Raw genomic sequence first — 20,776 nt, 5'->3', positions numbered from 1 at the left:
GAACAAAATGCTATTTTAACTCTTATAACTTGGAAAACATGTGTATACTTTTCATATTCAAGGCCCACGTTTTGGACGTGCACATTGCCCTGCAGCAGTCTTACAACTGTACTGATATTAAAAACGTAACAATCTAGCATATTCATAAATTATTCAAATTCTTGCACTATTACTACTAATCCCTTTTTCATTGCTCTTAATTGTTTGACATTTCTTTTTACGACAATAAATTATTCCCGTACCTTTAAATGTTTTGATCTTTTAAACTGTAACTTCAGATTCAGACACACTCCTACAGGGCAGTAGGTCTAAACAAAATTATTTTTTCTCTGTTGTAATTTCTCAGTCATTTAATTTTCACACTTTTCCATGTGTGGAAAAAAGGTCTGAACGTGGATGGTTGGGTTGAAAATGATTTTTTTTTTAATGTGATGATTTAAATACAATGAGGGAAGCTTCACTCTGGCCTTCTTTAGTTCTAGCAGTATAAATGTGACCCTAGCCCACAGTAATCAAGACTTCACTCACTTTCTTGGCCCGGCTCGTGTCCAAACAGCTGGGAGACGTGAGGAGGCTGCTGGAGCGGTGGCTGCAGCATAGCTGTCTGCTGCTGCTGCACGGCCTGCTGGTTCTGATGCTGGTTCTGCAAATGCTGCTTTTGTTGCATCTGATGGTGCTGTTGCATGAAGTGCTGCTGCTGCTGTTGTAGATGCTGTTGGTGCATCTGCTGTTGATTCTGCTGTAACATCTGCATTCTTTGCTGCTGCTGCAACTGCTGCAGCTGTTGTTGCAGCAGCTGTTGCTGCTGCAACTGCTGTAGTCCAGGCCGTAAGGGCTGCTGAGGTCGCAGCTGCTGCTGGGAGAACACATGCTGCTGCTGTTGCTGGGAAAACATCTGCTGTTGGTGCATTTGTTGCTGCTGCTGCTGTTGTAGGAACTGCTGCTGCTGTAGAGGCAACTGTGGGAACCCTTGTTGTTGAGCAGCCTGTGGCTGTTGTTGTGGGTGGTGTTGTAGCTGCATCATCTGTTGTTGCTGCTGAAGGTGCATCATGGGGTGCTGTGGTTGCTGTGATAACTGCTGATGTTGCTGAGCGGCCTGGTTTGACTGCTGCTGTTGTAGTAATTGCTGCTGCTCGGCTGTCAGGGGCTGACTGGTCAGTTTGGCCTGATTGAAGAGAAGAACATTGGTGCTGTTCAGGGTCTGAGCATGACTCTGATTCGTCTGCTGCTCCAGTGGCTTTGTTTGATTAGCAGGCTGGATAATCTACAAAAGAGATGATCAAATGAAATGAGAAAATGAGAATTTGCTGGGGGAACAGCAAATTGAGGATGTTTTCAAAAGGAAAAGGCATGAGGAGCACATCTGGAAACATGCCCGCTGTAAGAAACAACCCAAGGAGCATGAGCCCCTAGTGTCAGGTTGTCTAGAGTCAGACTTTCCACACAACTTTGTGTTCTCCAGAAGCCTGTCATTCACTGACAGTCTCTTGGACAAACTGGCGACTGTGTTTGTCTGACGCAGATCAAAACATTTATTTCAATTTTATTTAAACAACGCCAAATCACAACAGCAGTCACCTCCAGAAAAATGAGGTGAAGTACCTTCATCTTGGCTGACCTGCTTGCTGCTTATCTGAGACAGCTCAGAGCTCCTATTGTTCCTGTGTCTTTATAGTTTGTTTAGTCCCAAAACTTATTTCCAAAAATCTTGTTTATTTTTATTCTCCGATTTAAAGACAGTTGTATGAGATTAAGTCTCTTCTTTTTACTTTGTCTTGATGATAACATAACCAGTGTTGGGCAAGTTACTTTGAAAAAGTAATTATTTATAGTTACTAGTTACTTCTTCAAAAAAGTAACTAAGTTAGTAACTAATCCCGTGTGCCTTATGTATGAACTCTGGTTGTGTTTACTGACCTCGAAACGATTTTATGTGCACGGCGCTCGAAAATCTGTCAAATGTTTCAGTACGACTTTGCTGAGCTACGAAGCCGCACCGCTTGATGGATTGTTGGAGCTTTACGGCTATCGTAGGCGGAGCCTCGCGAAGTGATACGTACTCTGCTTCAACATAATATTACCGTACTGTGTGTGTATAAGCTCTTTTTAGGTTTTGTGGATATTCTACATGGTTATGCTGAGGATATGTCGGCCAGTTTCCACTGGAAATGCCTTTTGGGTAAACTGTCAGCGAGGAATTTGCACTGTTACGTTTTTATATAACTTTAATGCACATAAAATAAAAAACAGCTGCTTGTTTAAGAGAAAATACATTGATGGTTTTTTGCACTAATAAAGTTGTGGAGTTGTAAAGTATTTTGTCTAGTGTCAATTATATCGTCAGTTATATCGTTATCGCAAATTTTCAAATGTATATAGAGTGATAAATATTTTTGGTCATATCGCCCTGCTCTAGCTGCAGGTCTGACAGCAGCAGGTGTGTCACTCCTCCTGTTTTTACCTGGAGACAGCAGTCACCTCATTGTTCTGACACACAACACAAAACTATAAAAGTTAGTATTTATCCTCCAGCTAACATAGCTGTGTCACTAGCGACCACGTAGCACATCATTATATACCAGCTAGCCAAACTTCAGTAACCCTACAAATGTCCCTGCTGTTTACTTTCCTGTCTTCACTTATGTCGGAAATGATAGCAAAGCTGTACGTCTTAACTCAGGGCTCTAGACTAACTTTTTGCCATGGGCGTACCGGTACGCCTAACTTTAAAAAGTTAGGCGTACCGGCACAAAAGTTAGGCGCACACAAATTTTATAATAATTTATATAATATAATGTGTTTTTCTGGATACACTGTGCTTTTTCAGCATTCAAAGATTGATGACACCGTGTCAGAGCACTGGCTATGATTTTCAGAAGGATCAGGCCTTAACTTAACAGAAAAGTTAGCAATAGTTCTTTTCCTATTACAGCTACATCCACTTCTGTCGTGCCTAGGCTGCTCACTAGGGCTGGGTATCATCACTGATTTCTATAATCCATTCGATTCCGGTTTTCAAAGTCCCGATTCGATTCAACTTAGCCTCAGACAGTCAGATATATTATAATTCTGATCATTTATCAGTACTGACTTCATCAGAATTGTGAACATCACAGCAGATGCCTTTGTGTGAAAGTAACTGAGAATAAAACACAGAAAAACATGAAGGAGATTTTCCTGGTTTGGCTTTTTATAGCAGATAACCTTAAAAATATTCTACAATGTTCTGCATATAAAGTTTAAATTTCTTCAGTATTGAACAACAGAAAAAAAATGTCCGAGGTCATTTAAGTGAAAAAAGAAAAAGAAAAGAAAAAGACAGCAGCCGACAGCGCTGTAAACAACACAGAGAGCGAGAGCTAGCTGTGCATGAAGTGTGATTTTAATAGTCGTGGAAGCAAAACAGCAAAATTCATGACGACATTGATCAAATGTGACGCGCAGTTTGCTGCTTCTTTTGCTGCTTCTTTTGCTGCTGGCTCGGTGAATTTTGGTTGGAGAGACAAAACCTGCAGCTCAGAATCAGCGCAAAAAGACGTAAACACAGCGCGGACCCGACGCATCAGAACCGCTAATCTCCGACAGCGTGTCCGTCTACGGGCCGTCGGGTGAGAAAGCCGAGAAAGACAAAGTTGATTCTGAAGCGTCGGTCCGTTCTGTGTTTATGTCTTTGCGTGGAATCCGTGTACCTGCTCTCGTTTGCTGTTTGGTTGTTGTTGAAATGGTTTTGTGAGCTTTAATCTGAGAATCTGGCGTTTCTGGCAAAACAAAGTTATATTTAAAAGTCGATTCAGGATTTAATGAATCGATATCGCTTTATTCAAGCTACTCACCTCCCACTTCCACCTGCACTTTCAACTGGACCATGGCCAATCAGAGAGGTCCCGCCCCTGACTATCTCTGATTGGTTTAGTCCACGATAGGGGCAAAATGTGTGTCTGTTGTTGACCACAGGGAAGGTTGCAGGTTTGTTTTTGTTTTTTTGCTACCGGAACAGTTGGTCGCACAGGTGCAACCAAATGTATTTTTTTAGTCGCACCACTGAAAAATTTGGTCGCATTTGCGACCAAATTGGTCGCACTCTAGAGCCCTGTAACTTGTTTCATAAATCCCTCAGTCAGAACATGGTATATTATATTTAGATGCAAACTAGCGAGCCAACTTCCTGCTAACTTCTAACTCCGTTAAATTTCATAAATTCCGTTTTCATGGATGTTAAACCTAATTGTTACACCTGGTAGAGCAGAACGCTGATCATTTTATTACAGATGAAAGGATTTAGACAGTTTTTAACTGTCAGTGATGCCGCAGTGTTCGTTGAACTTACGGACCTGCAGCAGAGTTTGGGCCCAGGCACGGCTAATGACGTCAGATTTAAAGACCGGATTGTTTATTATGACCCTGGTTTTACGTGGCCTATCAACACAATTTAAAAACTGGTACATATCACCTTGTTGCTTTGTGATCTTGAAGTGGTCATGTGATTGGCTTACCACGACTACTTTATTCTTCCTCAGTCAAACAGCAGCACTCCTGCCATTGTTTTGCCCCCTGAGCTCCAGGTGTTGTGCCAAAAAGTTATTGTTTCCCGCGGGAGCGCGCAGCTGCTTTAAAGCTGTAGCGCCCAGATTACTTACAGCTACTTCCGTGCAACTGATATAAGGTGCGGTAAGCTGAACACAGCTTCAACTGTCCGTTGAAAAACAGTAACGCGACCGCATTTTCTTGTTAGTAACGGTAACGGCGTTGTAACGATAGAAATAGTAATTAGTTAGATTACTTGTTACTGAAAAAAGTAATGGGGTTATTCCCATCACTGAACATAACTATTTATACATGTACATGACATGATTACAGCCTCTACATAAAAAGACTTGGTCACCATCCCCCAATGGTATGTAAGCCTTATGTCACCGTAACATATTTCAAACCAAATATTACAAGTGCAGCTGAAGATCTGAATGAAAAACTAACAAAGCGGGATTTATAGTCCAGCAGAGGTTGAGTTTATAGTCTGCTCTGCTGCAGTCAGACCATCTGTCTGCAGAGAGCTCTGCTGTCGTTGGAGGCAGTGTACAATACATGCATTCCAGTCTGTGGACAACTCTTGCTTGCGCTGTAGTTAGTCTGTCAGCCAGCCACAAAGAACAGTGAAAATCCAAAGAGTAGAAGTGAAACTGAATGTGCGCTTCATGCTTGATTTTTTTTAATGTTTTTTAACACTGCATGCTCCTAACTGTTCTGCCCATTCAAGACCTGAAGTCTTTATTGGATCATAAGGTGATTGCGGGGCACATAGAAGAAGCTGCCTTTCCACTGATTTCTACACCAGTGATTCTCAACGGGTGGGTTGCAACCCAAAAGTGTGTTTTTTTGTATTGTCATACTGTGATATTATGATCTACCATCTCAGATTCAAACCGCACAATATTTTCATTCACCAAATTTCAGAATCTGAAAATCTGGGTCACGGCTTATCGTTAAGAGGTGATGGTGGTGCGTCCTGAAGCCAGACAAGTTGAGAACAATTAGATTTGGAAGCCAAGTTCAACTTATACATACAGAATTTGGTCAGAAGTGTGTTACCCGTATTGGCCACTAGTAAAAATGCCTACAGCCAGCTTAGAACCCCCGTTAACCTAATGTGCATGTAGATTAGAAGACACACAGGCTCTTCTTCTGATTTTTGTTTCCGTCTGTATTTTAATGTAGTGCTACTCATTCGGACTACATCCAGCAAACTTCGAGCTACGCGGGCAGGAACAGCTGTGACTGGATATGCTATATGCAGCTGTGTTGTTGGGATTTAGGGAGTGCTACATTTGCTTCTCATTCTATTTGATAGAACATTCATTTTTTTGTATCGGTTGATCAGATTAACCGTGGGAAGTCACATCACGATTGAGATTCTAATGTGAGTTGACGTGTGCAGTCTCATGGAGCATCCATCGACTCAGCATAACTCACCACCCAAGACACAGTGAATATCTCAATGAAATCTTCTACGCACCCTGTGCTCCCACTTTGCAGTACTATCCAAATATTCCATCTATGCTGTTCTAACAACTGTACAACTCTTAAGGTTCACGGCCCTGTCTGTAATAGCTACTGCCCGCGCTCTTACTTTCTTCAACAGCATGTGTGTCACTGTCGCAGTGCAAAAGTAATGATTGAAAATGTGAAACAGAACCAATAAACACAGAAAACAAATAACCACTCAAAGCACACTCCTTTAGCATCGTTTCCTTTCTAGCCAATGTGAGAAGTGCTGGTGCTCAGTGGAAGCAGGCTGTGTTTCTTACATGAACGCTGGCTGCTCGATTGGCAGGCTGCATGTCGGAGTTGTTGGTGATGTTGCGGAGCGTTCTAACAGCCGGGCTCCACCCTGACATGCTCTCTGGAACAGATACACCTGAAGAGGCGAGAGAAGTAGTATCTTCATCATATTGCATCAGGAGTAACAAAACAGAAATCATACAATTTAATACATTGTGCTCAAAGAAAAAGATCATTAGAATGTCCTGGGCATTTTTCACTTTTATTGGACAGTGCAGAACTGAAGAGTGCAGAACTGAAGAGTGCAGAACTGAAGAGGGACTCATGACGGGGGACATGGACCCGTACAAAGCCGCGTCATATAACGTGCGGAGGGCGGTGAAAGAGGCGAAGCAGCGCTACGGGAGGAAACTAGAGTCACAACTCCAACAGAGTGACTCTAGGAGCCTGTGGCGGGGACTAAGGACAATAACGGACTATAAAGCACCAACAACCGGTATGACGAACGCGGCCGTGACTCTGGCAGACGAGCTGAACACTTTCTATGCTCGCTTCGAGGCTGCAGCTAAGGACTCCAACAATGCTAGTGTTAGCGGCGCTAACGGCTGCAGACAGGAAGATACTGCCAGCACCGGAAACGTGCTCGTCATCTCCGAGCATGAAGTAAGGAGAGCCTTCAAGAGAGTGAACACCAGGAAAGCAGCAGGACCAGACGGCATCCCAGGTCGTATCCTAAGAGACTGCGCATACCAGCTAGCTCCTGTGTTCACTGAGATATTCAACATCTCTTTATCTCAGTCGGTGATCCCCACATGCTTCAAAGAGTCCATCATTGTTCCTGTCCCGAAGAAACCCCACCCTGCTTCTCTCAATGACTATCGCCCTGTAGCCCTCACCTCAGTAGTGATGAAGTGCTTTGAACGCCTGGTCAGAGACTTCATCATTTCTTCACTACCAGACACACTGGACCCACTACAGTTCGCTTACCGTCCAAATCGTTCCACAGACGATGCCATCTCTCATCTCCTCCACACATCACTCACTCACTTGGACACTAGAAGGGGGAATTATGTTAAAATGCTCTTCATAGACTACAGCTCTGCATTTAACACCATAATTCCCTCCACACTCACCACCAAGCTGGAGCATCTGGGACTCAGCTCAATATGTGTCTGTGGATCTCCAACTTCCTAACTGGCAGACCACAGGCAGTAAGGATGGGCGGACATGTCTCAGCCTCCACCACTCTCAGCACTGGAGCCCCCCAGGGGTGTGTTCTGAGCCCCCTGCTGTACTCTTTGTACACATATGACTGTGTGGCCACTACCAGCTCCACCACCATCATCAAGTTTGCTGACGACACCGTCGTGGTGGGCCTGATCTCTGATAACAACGAGACGGCCTACCTGAAGGAGATTAGGAATCTGGAGAACTGGTGCCAGAGGAACAACCTCCTTCTAAACGTCAGTAAGACAAAGGAGCTGATAGTGGACTTCAGCACTAAGCAGGAGAGGAACTACCAGACCCCTGTCATCAACGAGTGCCCAGTGGAGAGAGTGGACAGCTTCAAATACCTCGGAGTTCACATCACGCAGGACCTGTCATGGTCCTGTCACATCAACACCGTGGTGAAAAAGGCCCGACAGCGTCTCTACCACCTCAGACGCTTGAGAGACTTCCAACTGCCCTCCAAGGTGCTCAGGAACTTTTACTCGTGCACCATAGAGAGCATCCTGACGGGAAACATCTTAACCTGGTTCGGGAACAGCACCATGCAGGACAGACGAGCTCTACAGAGGGTTGTGCGGTCAGCTGAGCGCACCATCCGCTCCGAGCTCCCTGACCTGCACTCAATCTACAGCAGGTGGTGCTGGACCAAGGCCAGGAAGATGGTGAAGGACCTCAGCCATCCCAACAACAGACTGTTCTCTCTGTTGAGGTCAGGAAAGCGATTCCGCTCCCTGAAGACCAACACAGAGAGACTGAGGAGGAGCTTCTTCCCGCAGGCGATACGGTCTCTCAATCACACCACCACACAGTACTGACCCACACATATGGTTCTTACACACACACTGGACTTTCTGGACATTGTTTCACTTCATTACTTAAATCACGCTGCTGTTATTGTGTATATGCTGCTGTTATTGTGTATATATTTATTTATATTTCTTCATACATTCTTATATAGTTCTATATTGTGTATTTTGTTGTACAGTTATTTTATTTTCAACTTTAATTTATATATTTTATCTTATTCTTCCCAGTTAAATTTACCCTTCATTCTAATTTGTGTTGTACAGTTATTTCATTTTTAACCTTAATTTATATTTTATTCCTTCCTAGTTAAATTTACCCTTTTTAATTTTTCATATTTATTTCCTATCTTATTCATAGCCTTTTCCTTTTTTGTTTTCTTTAGGTCACGAGCAGTTGTCCAAGCATTTCACTACATATCGTACTGTGTATGACTGTGTACGTGACAAATAAAATTTGAATTTGAATTTGAGTAGACTGGAAAGAGAGAGAGAGTGTGTGTTTGTGTGTGTGTGAGAGAGAACGTACATGTAAACAAAATCTAAACAACACTGAGTTTGGCTCTGCTGGCTGCTCTCCCAGCGCACTAAGTCCTGTGAGCTCACTGTACTCACCTCAGCATCAGCGAATTTTCTATGTTTTCAGACATATATGTCTAAGTTTTATTTAGAGAAATGATCAGTGACCGACTGCAGTTTTCTTGGCTAATTCCGACTTGCAATTTCTTTCCAAGGGTGACCTGCTGAATCTCCTAGTACCGTATTTTCACGACCATAAGGCGCACTGTACTAAAAGGCGCAGTCTCAGTTATGTGTGCCATTACTGTATTTAACACACACATAAGGCGCACTGGATCATAGGGCGCATACAAGTACCGTATGCGTATTTAAAAATAAAGCGGGAGCAAACCTGAGTTCGGTACCTTACTCACATTTCTATTACCAGTAATCGTCATCATCAACAACACACAAGCATACAAGTGTGCGTATTTAAAAATAAAGCAGGAGCAAAACGAAGTTTGGTACTCACATTTTTATCATCAATCAAACCCATCGAAGTCCTCATCCTCTGTGTCTGAATTGAACAGCTGCGCTAAATCTCCATCAAACATGCCAGGTTCACTTTCTTCACTGTCAGAGTCAATTTCCGTGCCGTGCGGCTCCTCGGAAACGATGCCGGCTTTTGCGAAAGCTCGAACAACAGTGCCAGCAGACATGTTAGCCCAAGCATCTACAATCCATTCGCAAATTGTGGCGTAACTCGCCCGGCGCTGCCTTCCACTCTTGGTGAAACTGGTCTCCATCGGTCATCCATCGCTCCCAGGCCGCTCGGAGCCTTACTTTGAACGGCCGGTTCACACCGATGTCCAGCGGTTGGAGTTCCTTTGTCAGGCCTCCCGGAATGACAGCAAGCTCACAGTTCATTTGTTTCACTAGTTTTTTTCACATCGGCTGTGAGATGGGCACGCATAGAGTCACAGATCAACAGCGATGGTGATGCGTGGAAAAAACCACCTGGTCTCCTTACATACACCTCCCTCAGCCAGTCTTTCATCATTTCCTCATCCATCCAGCCCTTTTCATTTGCCTTAATGATGATTCCTGCTGGAAACTTCTCTTTAGGCAAAGTCTTTCGCTTAAAAATCACCATAGGCGGCAGTTTCTGTCCATTAGCATGGCAGCCAAGCACAACAGTGACAGAAGACTTTTCATACCCCGTTGTGCGTATCGCTACCGTGCTGGTCCCCTTCTTCTCTACAGTGTGACTCACCGGGATGTCAAAAGTGAGCGGCACCTCGTCCATGTTTGTGATGTGGCTGGGCTGGATGTTTTTGTCGCCGATGTGTTTGCTGCAGTAGGAGCGGAAGATGGCCAGCTTTTCCTTATAATCCGCTGGAAGTTGCTGCGCTACCGTAGTCCTGGTTCGGATGGAAAAATGGCACCGTTTCATAAAAAGTGAAAGTGAAACTGCTTTTAGCCGAATGGTGACCATCGAAACGCTTCTCCCGCTCGTTCTTTGCTCGATGATCCACCGCTTGAGTCTTTCCTCCAACTCGGGCCACCTCGCCTTATGTCCGCGGAAACTCAGCTGCGTTTTGACCTGCCGGAGCTCGTTTTCTAGCTTCCTCCATTTGCGAACCATCGATTCGTTAATCTTAAATTCTCTCGCCGCTGCTCGATTTCCATGTTCCTCCGCGTAGCTGATGGCCTTCAGTTTAAACTGTGCTTCATAAGCGTGTCTCTTTGCCATTTTCAGGGTTGCGCCCACACTTCACCCTTTAGCGTTCTCATGGTGTTCTCTACTACGTCCTCCTTACAACACACAGGGCGCACTGCGCTATAGGGCGCGCCGTACTTTTTGAAGAAAATCTAAGACTTTTAAGTGCGCCTTATGGTCGTGAAAATACGGTACTTGGATGGGAGACTGCCTGGGAATACCAGGTGCAGTAAGCTTGGGCTTTTTGTAGCTCAGGAGGTAAGATAGATGATAGAAAGCGCTGAGATGGTAAAATCATAGAAAAGGTTCTTGTGTGAATGGGTGAATGAGGCAAGTGCGTGAGTATTTTGAGTGTTCAAGTAAAGTAGAAAAGTGATACATAAGAACCAGTCCATTTACAAACAAACAAAAAACGCAACTTTTCTTCAATGCAAAACATTATTTTCATAATAAAAGAAATTCTTATACTTTAAACTGCACTCATTTATAGGACCTATTCTCAGTGAAACAACTGAATATGCAGTGCTTTGGGCAGCACCGTATACACCTCTCTGCAAACAATTTCCTGCTAATGATTGGCAACACCCATTCACAGAATACGCACTTTTCCCCATCAACGTGTGGTTGCCAGGAATCCCTGACGGGTCCAGCACGAATGGAGTTTTAGGAATCGATTCCATAGCGGCTGCCACCAGCTTCTAACCACCACTAACTGACTTGTCAGGGAGGACTGGTTTTCCCTGTGACTGGTGGTTACCAGGTCGCCACAAAGCAAATCTTTAGGCCCAAATCATTAATTGCTGCCTTGAGGAGACTGTTGTTGTGATTTGGTGTTACAAGTGAAACTGAATTAACCTGATTTATATGAGCCAGAGGTCTCTCACTTTACAGCTGTTTATGTTGGCACAAATCCAATGCTCTCTCTGTTGCGCACATGATGCATTATAGTGGCTTAACAGTGTTGCATTCATTTTTGTTTCCACAAATACTTCCCATACTATCTGACATTTCTCAACACACAGTGTGCAAGAGAATCTAATGCAGGCCTGAGCAGCAAACGAAGCTTTTAAAAACCTACCTTGCTGTGCGGAGTGAGCGATGGCGGCAGCAGCGGAGCGAGCCTCTGCAGGCACGGCACCACCACTACCGGGCACAGGAGGCACATTCGCACATAGGTTGATCAGCCCACTGCCTGTGGACGACACTGGGTCTTTGATGCCGGGTGGCCCACTCCGACGCCTGGCTGTACCGGTTGTAATAGGGGGAGCTGGGGTGACCACCTCAGCCGGCGTCCAGTTGAGGTTGGTGCCCTCCTTCTCTGTGGAAGAGTCGTCGTCAGAATCATCAAACATCCGTTCGCTGCGGCGCTCGGGTTTGCGTGGAGAGGTCGGGGAGACAGAATTCAGTCTTTTGGGTCCCGGTCGTCTGCGGGGGCTGGACTCCTCATCTGATGAGCCACCACTGGACAGCCGGGATCGCTGGGGGCTGTAGCTTCCATCAGAATGACGGTTGTATGACTCTGCTTCACTCTCCTCCTCTTCCTCTGGCTCCACATATGTGAGTCTGGGGTGATAGAGTGCCTCCTCCTTCCTGGCTTTATCTTTAAATGGTGAAGAGAGGGACAGGTTATTACAGATCTTCTGTCTGACAATGATTACTAGCAGCTCCATTATTGGTCAGAATTTATACATTATTAAAGTTGAATAAGGAAAATGAACTGATACAGGCATACACTTTCTTTTTGCAACAAAAATAGTGAAAATGCCCGTTTCTCAGTAATTTAGTCCAAAACCAAAGATATTCAGTTGAACATACAATGTTAAACAGAAAAATACAGTTTGAAGAACTGATAATTAACAACTTGCCTTTAAGAGAACAACAACTTGATAAAACGCATCATTAGACTGCCTGCACTGATGTTACCTTTAACAGAATCTGTGATCCAGTCAGGGGTGACAATCTTGATGCCGGAGTGCTTCAGGGCACACTCAAATTTAGCCTGGAGACAAATATATATATGTATATGCAATCAAACACCATCTGTAGTGAAAACAAATAAGTGAACCTATGAAAAAGTCAGATATGACTTTGTGCCAAGAAGAAAGTAGCCGCTAACACCGTATCAGCACCGATGGCAAAGAATGAACTGTGGCAAAAAGCTAGTTTAGACTCAGCTCCATGGAGCGCACACTCACCCCTTTAGGTTCCTTCAATACTAAATGAGTGACCTTCTTGTTTAGGTTAAGCTGGCATTCTCCTCCATAAAAGGTTATGTAAGCCCACAGAGCATTGAGATCATCAGGAAGCTGCGTACAAACACAACAAACAAGCTTCACATTTTTCAGAGTGCAATAACACCAAACACACACACCTGATAGTAAGCCCTCTCTCTCTCACACACACTCACACACACACACACACACACACACACACACACACACACACACACACACACACACACACTTACTCTGGGAAGACAAGCTGTGACACCAAAGAATATCTGCCCCGATTCTGGCGAGAAGCCAGTAACTCTGTGGCGTTCTTGGTTATGGAAAAAGTAAGAAAGGGAGAAGCCACTGTTATTTGACAATTTGTTATTACCAACGTGGTTACATCAGTCTGTAGGAACAGACTGAGGTTTAAAAAAAGGATTTGACCATTAGCTGATGCTCACATTGATGTGAACTGTTTTTGTTTTTCATAGGTCTAGTTATTACCCTTCAGTACCAATCAATGAATTAATATAGATTTATGTATTGGCAAACAGCAGTCTGAGCTGCGCTGGTCTGGACAGTGGAAGGATACGGTAACAGGTCTCCACATCGGACCGACAGAATGACCCAGGATGGCTGAAAAACATGAGCAGAACTGTAAGTCAAAGGCTGACAGCGTGTCTGTAAGCTGCTGGTACAGATTCAACCAGAATGCATAAATGATCAGGCAGAAAAAATACTGCTGTATGACAACTTTATGGCAGAGGAGCTAGAGCTGTCTCAAAAGTTATGCTGTTACAGAATCAAGTGAGAAACAGAAAAACTTGGAGTAGTGAGTATGTTGTAACACAACCCTTACCTTGACAACAGGAAGGTCAAAAACCTCTCTTGACTCGCCCACCTCAGGGTTGTCCCCATCCTCTGCAATGATGTGAGTGGCCAGAGCATTGTAGGACACCTCCTTTGCTTTTCCTGCTTTTAGCAGCTGCACCACCTGGAGTACGAGCACAGAATTCCAGTTACATCAATTTAACTAACTAACACAGACGCTGTGGGAGCCACAAGTTCACAAAGTTATTTTGAACTAAATAGGTCAGAAGGATAAATACAAATACTGACATTCTTAATAAACTGTAGATGCTCTGAGCACAGTGTTTCCAACTAAAGTCTTGTGCAAGTATATCTTGTGATTTCTTTATCATCCATGTGAGAGTATCAGTGATTATGAAAGCTCAGTTGCTGCTAACCAGAGAGCTTTGATCTAGTGTTTCTCTGAAGGCAGGCTGCTGTTGTTGGCTTCCTCAGTGTCAGTCAGCAGTCTCAGCTCACTCTCAGTCAGACAGGTGGAAACTCCTACATCTCTGACTGCAAAGAGACTAAGTGGACACTTGGTTTTATTGTAGCTCACCTTTGTTGCTTAGCAGAACAAGTACTGCCAGCTAAGTCCAAGACCTTAAAGTCTATCCACACCAGCTTTGGACAATGTCCACGTTATGAAAACTGAAGACTAATAGTCATCATTCTTTGGAGGAGGAGCACAGAGTCTGAGAGACAACTTCAAACTACCTTCACCCAGGCACCGATTCAGGGCAACCTCCAACATTTTAATGAGGAAGTCTTATTGGCAAAGGAGCATTGTTTAAGCTGACGCTTGTGGCAACTATCTGGCAGCGTGAGCACTTATCTGAGAAGGCCCATCCCTGACAAACAAAATTATGACTAGTGGATTTCAAAGGCTGTAATGCTTCAATTAAACTTTGCATCAAAGATTTGAGACATTTCATTTATATCTTGATGCCTATTTTTATCACTGGAACCATTTCCACACATTCTGATCAGGACATGATCCCTTAAGAGACAGCAGTGTCAGATCTGTTGCTGGCAGACCAAAAACCTTGCTGGTTTATGGTGTAAATGTCAGCATATTATCGTGACTGTAAATGTGTACAAAAATATAATCGTTCAATGCAATGTTCAAGACTAAACCGCCGTTAAAGCCCCTTCTCACTGGCTGAAAATTGGCCTGTCACATCCCTTAACCTGGACTGCATGAAGCACTAACAACTGATCATTTAAGAGATGAAAAAGATGAGAAGCCCTGTGCTCCACCCAAATCTAGTGTTAATAACAGCATGTTTGATAATAATATTACAATTATTACCTGTGTGCCTTAACAGACAAAGACGGAGCTGGTTACTGTCATTTTTTCAGTGACTGATATAACAAAAACTGAAATACTTTTTTTTTGGATTTATTTTTCATCTCTCCCACCGTGCACGACTGCATTCTAAAGGAAGACACGGCACTGTCCACCACACCTCTCTGCTCCGAATAAGTGTAACTCAGCCTTTAACCGCAGCCAGACTTCAACACTACCCACCAGCTTTTAGAATGTGAGGTTTAGCTTGGAGCAATCCCAATAAGACATCAATCCACGAGAAGACTGTAAATGATAATTGTATTGTTTGTTCTCGGTGCAGATTCAAAGCGTCTGGATAATGCCATTTGACAAGAAGGACAGCTCTTTACCACAGGTGTTCAGTACCAACGAGTGGAATTGTGGACACATGCGCAGTAATGGGCGAATAACTGAGCAAGATGCTGACAGTCATAGGTTGATGAAAAGTAACACAATACACCGGCAGTGCAGCGTTTCACTGCTTATCAGAAGTTCCAAGCAATATTACTGAGGCTAATCGTTTAGAAAATAATGCTAACAAGCGGCAGCAGCAAGCCTTAGCCTCACAAACCGCAAGCTAGGAGCTAGCAGCTAACATGCAAAACTCGCAGCTAGTGCTAAAGGGCTGCGTGAAAGTGCAGTTTGAAGGAGCTTCTGCACAAATTATTCAGTGAGCGAGCGTCACTTGAAAGTCTCAAGCACCGTTACGTGGCCTGACAGAGGTTAGCTAAAGACAGCTCGAATACTTAGCTACTACTTAGCTTCTCTTGCATCACCTGCTTTAGAGTCAATGACTTTAGCTAGTTAGCACAGGCTACCAACTTGGCTAAAGCTGCTAACGTCCAGAATCTCACCTTTTGGTCAATATCCCCAACCACGTAGAATTTGACATCTTTGAAAAGCTCATCGGAAACCTTGATCTCTTCTTCAGACATGACTGGCCATGAAGGTCACGGCACTGTATGATTCAAAAACAGCCAGAAGCTCAAAGTGGAAAGTGTCTGCGCTGCAGCAGCTGATTACAGAACACCGGACACACACTAGCGCCAAATCGCTTAGCGCGCCTTGGACTGCAGCATTATGTGCTTGCTGAGGGGGGTCTGTCGCAAATCAACACTAATGTATTCAGTCGCTTTGTTTTTCATAACTCTCTAAACATTGCATCGCTAAATGTAGTTTATCGTAAATATTACTGGGGTAAAAGAACCCATATAACAGAATAACGGCGACGGGAATTTACAAATATGTTTTCAAATAGACACATAACCCCCTGTGACGTAAAGGTTATTGTTTTGATCTAAACGTGTAACCAGATTATCTCAAACAGACTGAGCTGGGTTCATTTGACTTTAGGACAAATGCGATAGAATGCTTCGAAAAACGACAAACACACACACAAAAAAAGCCTGACCGTGGAAACCAGCGGTGGTGTATTCATCTAAGAGAACCAAATAAAAGCATTCATTTCATCCTATATTTAACACTGCCAACAGAATAATCTGTCATATCAAAAATATTGATACAAATATTATTAAATTAAACACTGTTAGTGGAATCTGGGGGGATTAGCACATGGAAGACCAAGAACCAGTTGGGCGATGGCACTGTCAAATCCGAGAAATCTTTTAGGAAAGAACAACTCAACCTAAAAACAGAAAATTCTGCAAGCTTCAATGCAGACGTCCTGTTTCAGTAAGCAACATTAGTAAAATCAGAATATGTGACAGCTCCTTAAATATATGGCAGCCACATAAAAGTTTAATTTTTGTATTGGATATTTATTTATTTATGTTTTTGTTTTTTGCAGACTGTATCAAACATATCCATGATCCTATCTGTTATGGTGTTAGGCACTGTAAGATGTTGTAGTCCAGTATACCCACCTCCACACACCCCAAGTCTTGCTCTTTGTGTCTTTTGAATTGTAGTTCAGCTAGACTGGTGGTATGGGCATGTGTGCGGAATCAGTCTACACGCACATATAATGATATACCATTGCAGAGATGCTGTGTTTGGAAAAGATGACATGTTCTGCAGGAAACTTTGACAAAAAAAATCTTTATGTTGGTTTGTCGAGTGTTTTGGCTCCTTGTTGGTATTGCAGTGCTGACAGCGTTTTTTTCCGAGTGGTGACACAGTTTAGAGCATCCACAGTCCAAGTATTAAATGGTCTGTCTTGACAAACAGTCCATATGTTTGAGCTTCATGCCAGAAAGGCTGAGTCAATTGCTGGCACAAAGCTCGCCACCTTGGAGGAGGTGGTCGGTGACAGAATGCTGGTAAGGCTACTAGCAATCAAGGCTGACTCCCACCCCTCCGTAACACACTGGACAACTGGAATCCTTGAACCTTGCTGTCAGAGGGAATGTTACAGAAGGTCGTTTCTTCCTGCTGCAGACTCTTTCATTTATCCACGTACAATCCACCTTCACTCCCACACCTCACTGTACTCTGTCACTTTTGTACACCATGGCATGTATTTGCGTCCTTTTATATTTATATTTTAATTTTCTTGCCTTTTTTCAGTTTTTATTAGATAAGTACAGCGAAGACTTGACAGGAAAGTGGAGGAGAGGAAGACATGCGGCAAAGGGCCGTGGCCGGCTGCTCTCAGTCATACGGCATATGGTCACCTGCTCATCCCACTGAGCTAAACCGGTGTGTTAATATTATATATTACAATATCTCATTACCCAGTTGATCCATGTCCCCATTAAAAAAGCAGAGTAATGAATGGTTAGTCAGGCACAGCTATGGGTATATGGTCAGCAATAGTACTGATGAGCATTAATGGATCAGACATTAAGTTTGCCCATTACTCTTCAAAATCGGTCGCGGGTACACGATATAAAAGAACAACGAAGCATAACACAAAACCATCACTTCCTGTTTGCACGCGCTGTTCTTTGTATGTAGTTTTGACTGTTTACATTGTTTCGCGTACTGATTTTGGAATATGGCTAATGGACGATGACTATGGCTGATGTTACAACAGTTGGGTTAACACATCCACTTTGTATTGTCTCTGTCCTGTCTTTGTTTATCGTACTGTTAGCATTGTATAGTTATCATTATAGTATTGTATAGTTAGTAATTAGTACCTTTTTATCCCTTAATTTTACTGAAATTTAGCATGTTATTTATTTGTAATTCCTAGTATATCTTTTATATACTTATAAATGCACCGTGGGGGGGTTTGGGGTGAAACAGCATTTCAGTACACTCTATACTGTGTATACTGCTGTATTGACAATAAAGCTCTTGAATCTTGAATCTTTCTTGTAATAATTGGGAACAACAAAGCCAGCTAGCAGTGGTTCTCTAAGGTAACACTACAAGAGTTTGATTCATTAAGGGACCAAGGGATGTGATGACCGCTGGAGTTAATGACTGCTTGACTGATTTCTGCTGCTAAACTGCAGCATGAAGAGTGCATCCATTTCCTAACACCAGAATGTATGGCCCTGTTTTGATGTAGAAGTGTCAGGCTTTTTTCTTTTTAAAAAATATAATTGTTATTGACATTTAGGAATCACTGTACAGTATCATGTGCATCAGCTTCAATAATTAGATATCCATCTACATGTGGTTTTTTTTCAACAACAAAAACATCCACACAAAAGCAGAAAAAAAGAAGAAAATAATAAGAAAAAAACATAAACACTTAGGGAGTGAGATTTAATTACCAGTAATATAAATAATATATTATCTAATGTTAACAAAGTCAGAATCTGGCCTCCGTGTTATTCCATCTATTTCTTCCAGTGTGATACACACAGGTCCGTCTCGTAGTTCACATCCGCTGTCATTTTCTCCATCCTGTCCAGTGTGACATCCATCCACATGTTCATAGTTGGGCTCTCACATGAACGCCAGTTTTTGTGAGGGCTTTTTTGCCTGCCACCAATAAAATATTAAACAAATATTTATCGTTCTTTGTCCATCTTCCTGGCATGAGTCCAAAAAATAAAGTTTTACTTTCTAAATGTAAATAACGTCCAAATATCTCTTGTTGCATGTATTCCCTTCCAATACGTTTTAATAACATGACAGTCCCAGAAATATGATAATGATTTGCATTTGTGTTTCCACATTTTCTCCAGCAAACGGGAGGGTTACCTTCATAGTGAGATTTTTGGTGAGGTGTAATAAAATATTTTATCAGGCTTTTCCAACCAAATTCCCTCCAGCTCTGTGAGCGGCTACATTTCCATTGATATGTGCATATTGTTGTCCACTCTTCCTCCATTATATCTATTCCTCCCTCCATTTCCCATTTTGTTTTGATACATAGGGTCAAGTGTGATTTCATGTTTTATAACCCATTATACAAATAAAGATAGAGATCCTTTCAAATAAGTCCAACAGCTGTTTGCTTAATTCAGCCTTAGATTTTATCCTTTTGCTGACAAAATGCCTCATCTGTAGGTATCTATGAAAATCCTGTTCCTAATGAATATTTTTCTTTAATCTTTTCAAAACTAAGTAATCTACCTTCCTCCATTACCATACATAAAGTAATCCTTTATTTGTCCAATCTTTGAAGCTAGTATCCAGCGATCTAGAATCTAGTGTCAGCCTTAAAGTTTTGTAGCTTCTTCCAAAAGCGGCGGACCGACCATGACCAGTGATTCTCTGCCTTCACAGGTTTCAGACGAAAGAGCTCATCATCAGGGAGGCGTGCTGAAGGGGAGTTCTCAACTGCCGGCATGTAGATCATTTCTACTTAGTTAATTTATTCATTTATTAATTTTTATTACTATTTCTTATGTTATTTTATTTGTTTTTAGTCTTTTTTGTAATTAATTAATTAATTAATTCATTCATTTATTTATTTTTCATGCATTCTTCTTTACTGAGCTGCTTATGCCAATAGAGTGCGCTGTTGGTCACTTTTCTTTGCAAGGTTTCTCCACATCTTTGAGTAATGCTTCAGTGCATACTTCAGATCGGGGTGAGAGCCGAGTTAGTAGTTTTGACCTGGAAGTTGTTTTTTTCTTGGAGGAACAAATGTTGTATGGGTGAGCTGCTGCTGCGTTCTTCAGTAGGTGTCCAGTGATTGGGGTGAAGCAGGAGGGATCAGGGGGTTTGTGTTGTTGGAAAGCCTTTTTTCCACCACAGAACTCATATCCACATAGGGTGTTATCCTATGTTCTGTACTGGGCTTCTTTCATTCCTCTTTTCACTTGTATGACAAACTCTGTTTTTGCATTCCTTCTTTATTTTAATCTTTATACAAGATTACCATCGTGTATGATCAGTGCCTTAGATTTGCCCAGAATGTTAAGGGATTAAATCATTCAAATCAATCATTATTTTGCACAAATAAAGCAAGACGATGCTTCTGTTGCCTTTTAACATGAAACTCATGTCAGAGGTTCAGGTAATTTACAGCTTGGTAGTTCCATTCATGTTTTGAGGCCAAGGCTAGAAGAGTATCCATTCTCATCAGCAACAAGGTTTCAGATCGGTAGGTTGTTTTGTTATTGTTTCAGTGAGATTATATAACATACAGATAGTTTTAGTTAATGTATACGCTCCTAACATTGATGATCACAAGTTTTTCGAACACCTCTTTGATACTCAGGGACCTCAGTTGCTGGTTAGACCCTGTTTTGGACTGAGCCCCGTTAAAACTGACCTGTCTGAGTAAATCAGTCTTGCACATTCACTATTTCTTCTCTACATACGTTGTTAAAGATATATGGCAAAATCTTGATGTGACTGATGGACTGATAGTGAGTATTCCTTGTTCTCTAATGTGCATCACACCTTTTCTAATTTTAGGATGATATTTTTTCTTGGATAATTATTTAACTAGTTTTATGAGTGCCTGCGAATACTTTGCCATAGTAAT

The 20,776-nt window shown here is 42.6% G+C and overlaps 2 protein-coding genes across 3 annotated transcripts in view; one reads left to right on the top strand and one right to left on the bottom strand.

Annotated features, from left to right (window-relative positions):
• Positions 1 to 15,990, bottom strand: part of paxip1 (PAX interacting (with transcription-activation domain) protein 1) — a 32,770-nt gene extending 16,780 nt beyond the window's left edge. Inside the window, exons 1-9 of one of the 2 annotated variants that reach the window (XM_082513219.1) lie at positions 15,774 to 15,990; positions 13,600 to 13,734; positions 13,333 to 13,376; positions 12,995 to 13,058; positions 12,723 to 12,833; positions 12,451 to 12,526; positions 11,606 to 12,127; positions 6,303 to 6,412; positions 529 to 1,264 (exon numbers count right to left, since the gene is read on the bottom strand). In XM_082513219.1, coding sequence (XP_082369345.1) covers positions 529 to 1,264; positions 6,303 to 6,412; positions 11,606 to 12,127; positions 12,451 to 12,526; positions 12,723 to 12,833; positions 12,995 to 13,058; positions 13,333 to 13,376; positions 13,600 to 13,734; positions 15,774 to 15,854 — 1,879 coding nt within the window. In that variant the 5' untranslated portion in view covers positions 15,855 to 15,990. The remainder of the gene's footprint in view (positions 1 to 528; positions 1,265 to 6,302; positions 6,413 to 11,605; positions 12,128 to 12,450; positions 12,527 to 12,722; positions 12,834 to 12,994; positions 13,059 to 13,332; positions 13,377 to 13,599; positions 13,735 to 15,773) is intronic. The other variant, XM_082513220.1, reaches the window with a different exon arrangement.
• LOC309694714 (uncharacterized protein) overlaps positions 1 to 20,776 on the top strand; it is a gene marked incomplete at its 3' end in the record, with an annotated part of 515,021 nt that overhangs the window by 31,917 nt on the left and 462,328 nt on the right. The gene's annotated exons all lie outside the window — the stretch shown is intronic.

The sequence above is a fragment of the Aulonocara stuartgranti genome (genome assembly GCF_965226115.1).
Source record: "Aulonocara stuartgranti genome assembly, chromosome: 18".
Taxonomy (NCBI): Eukaryota; Metazoa; Chordata; class Actinopteri; order Cichliformes; family Cichlidae; genus Aulonocara; species Aulonocara stuartgranti.
Note: the sequence above shows the minus strand (reverse complement) of the source record. Positions and strands in the feature narration are given on the sequence as shown.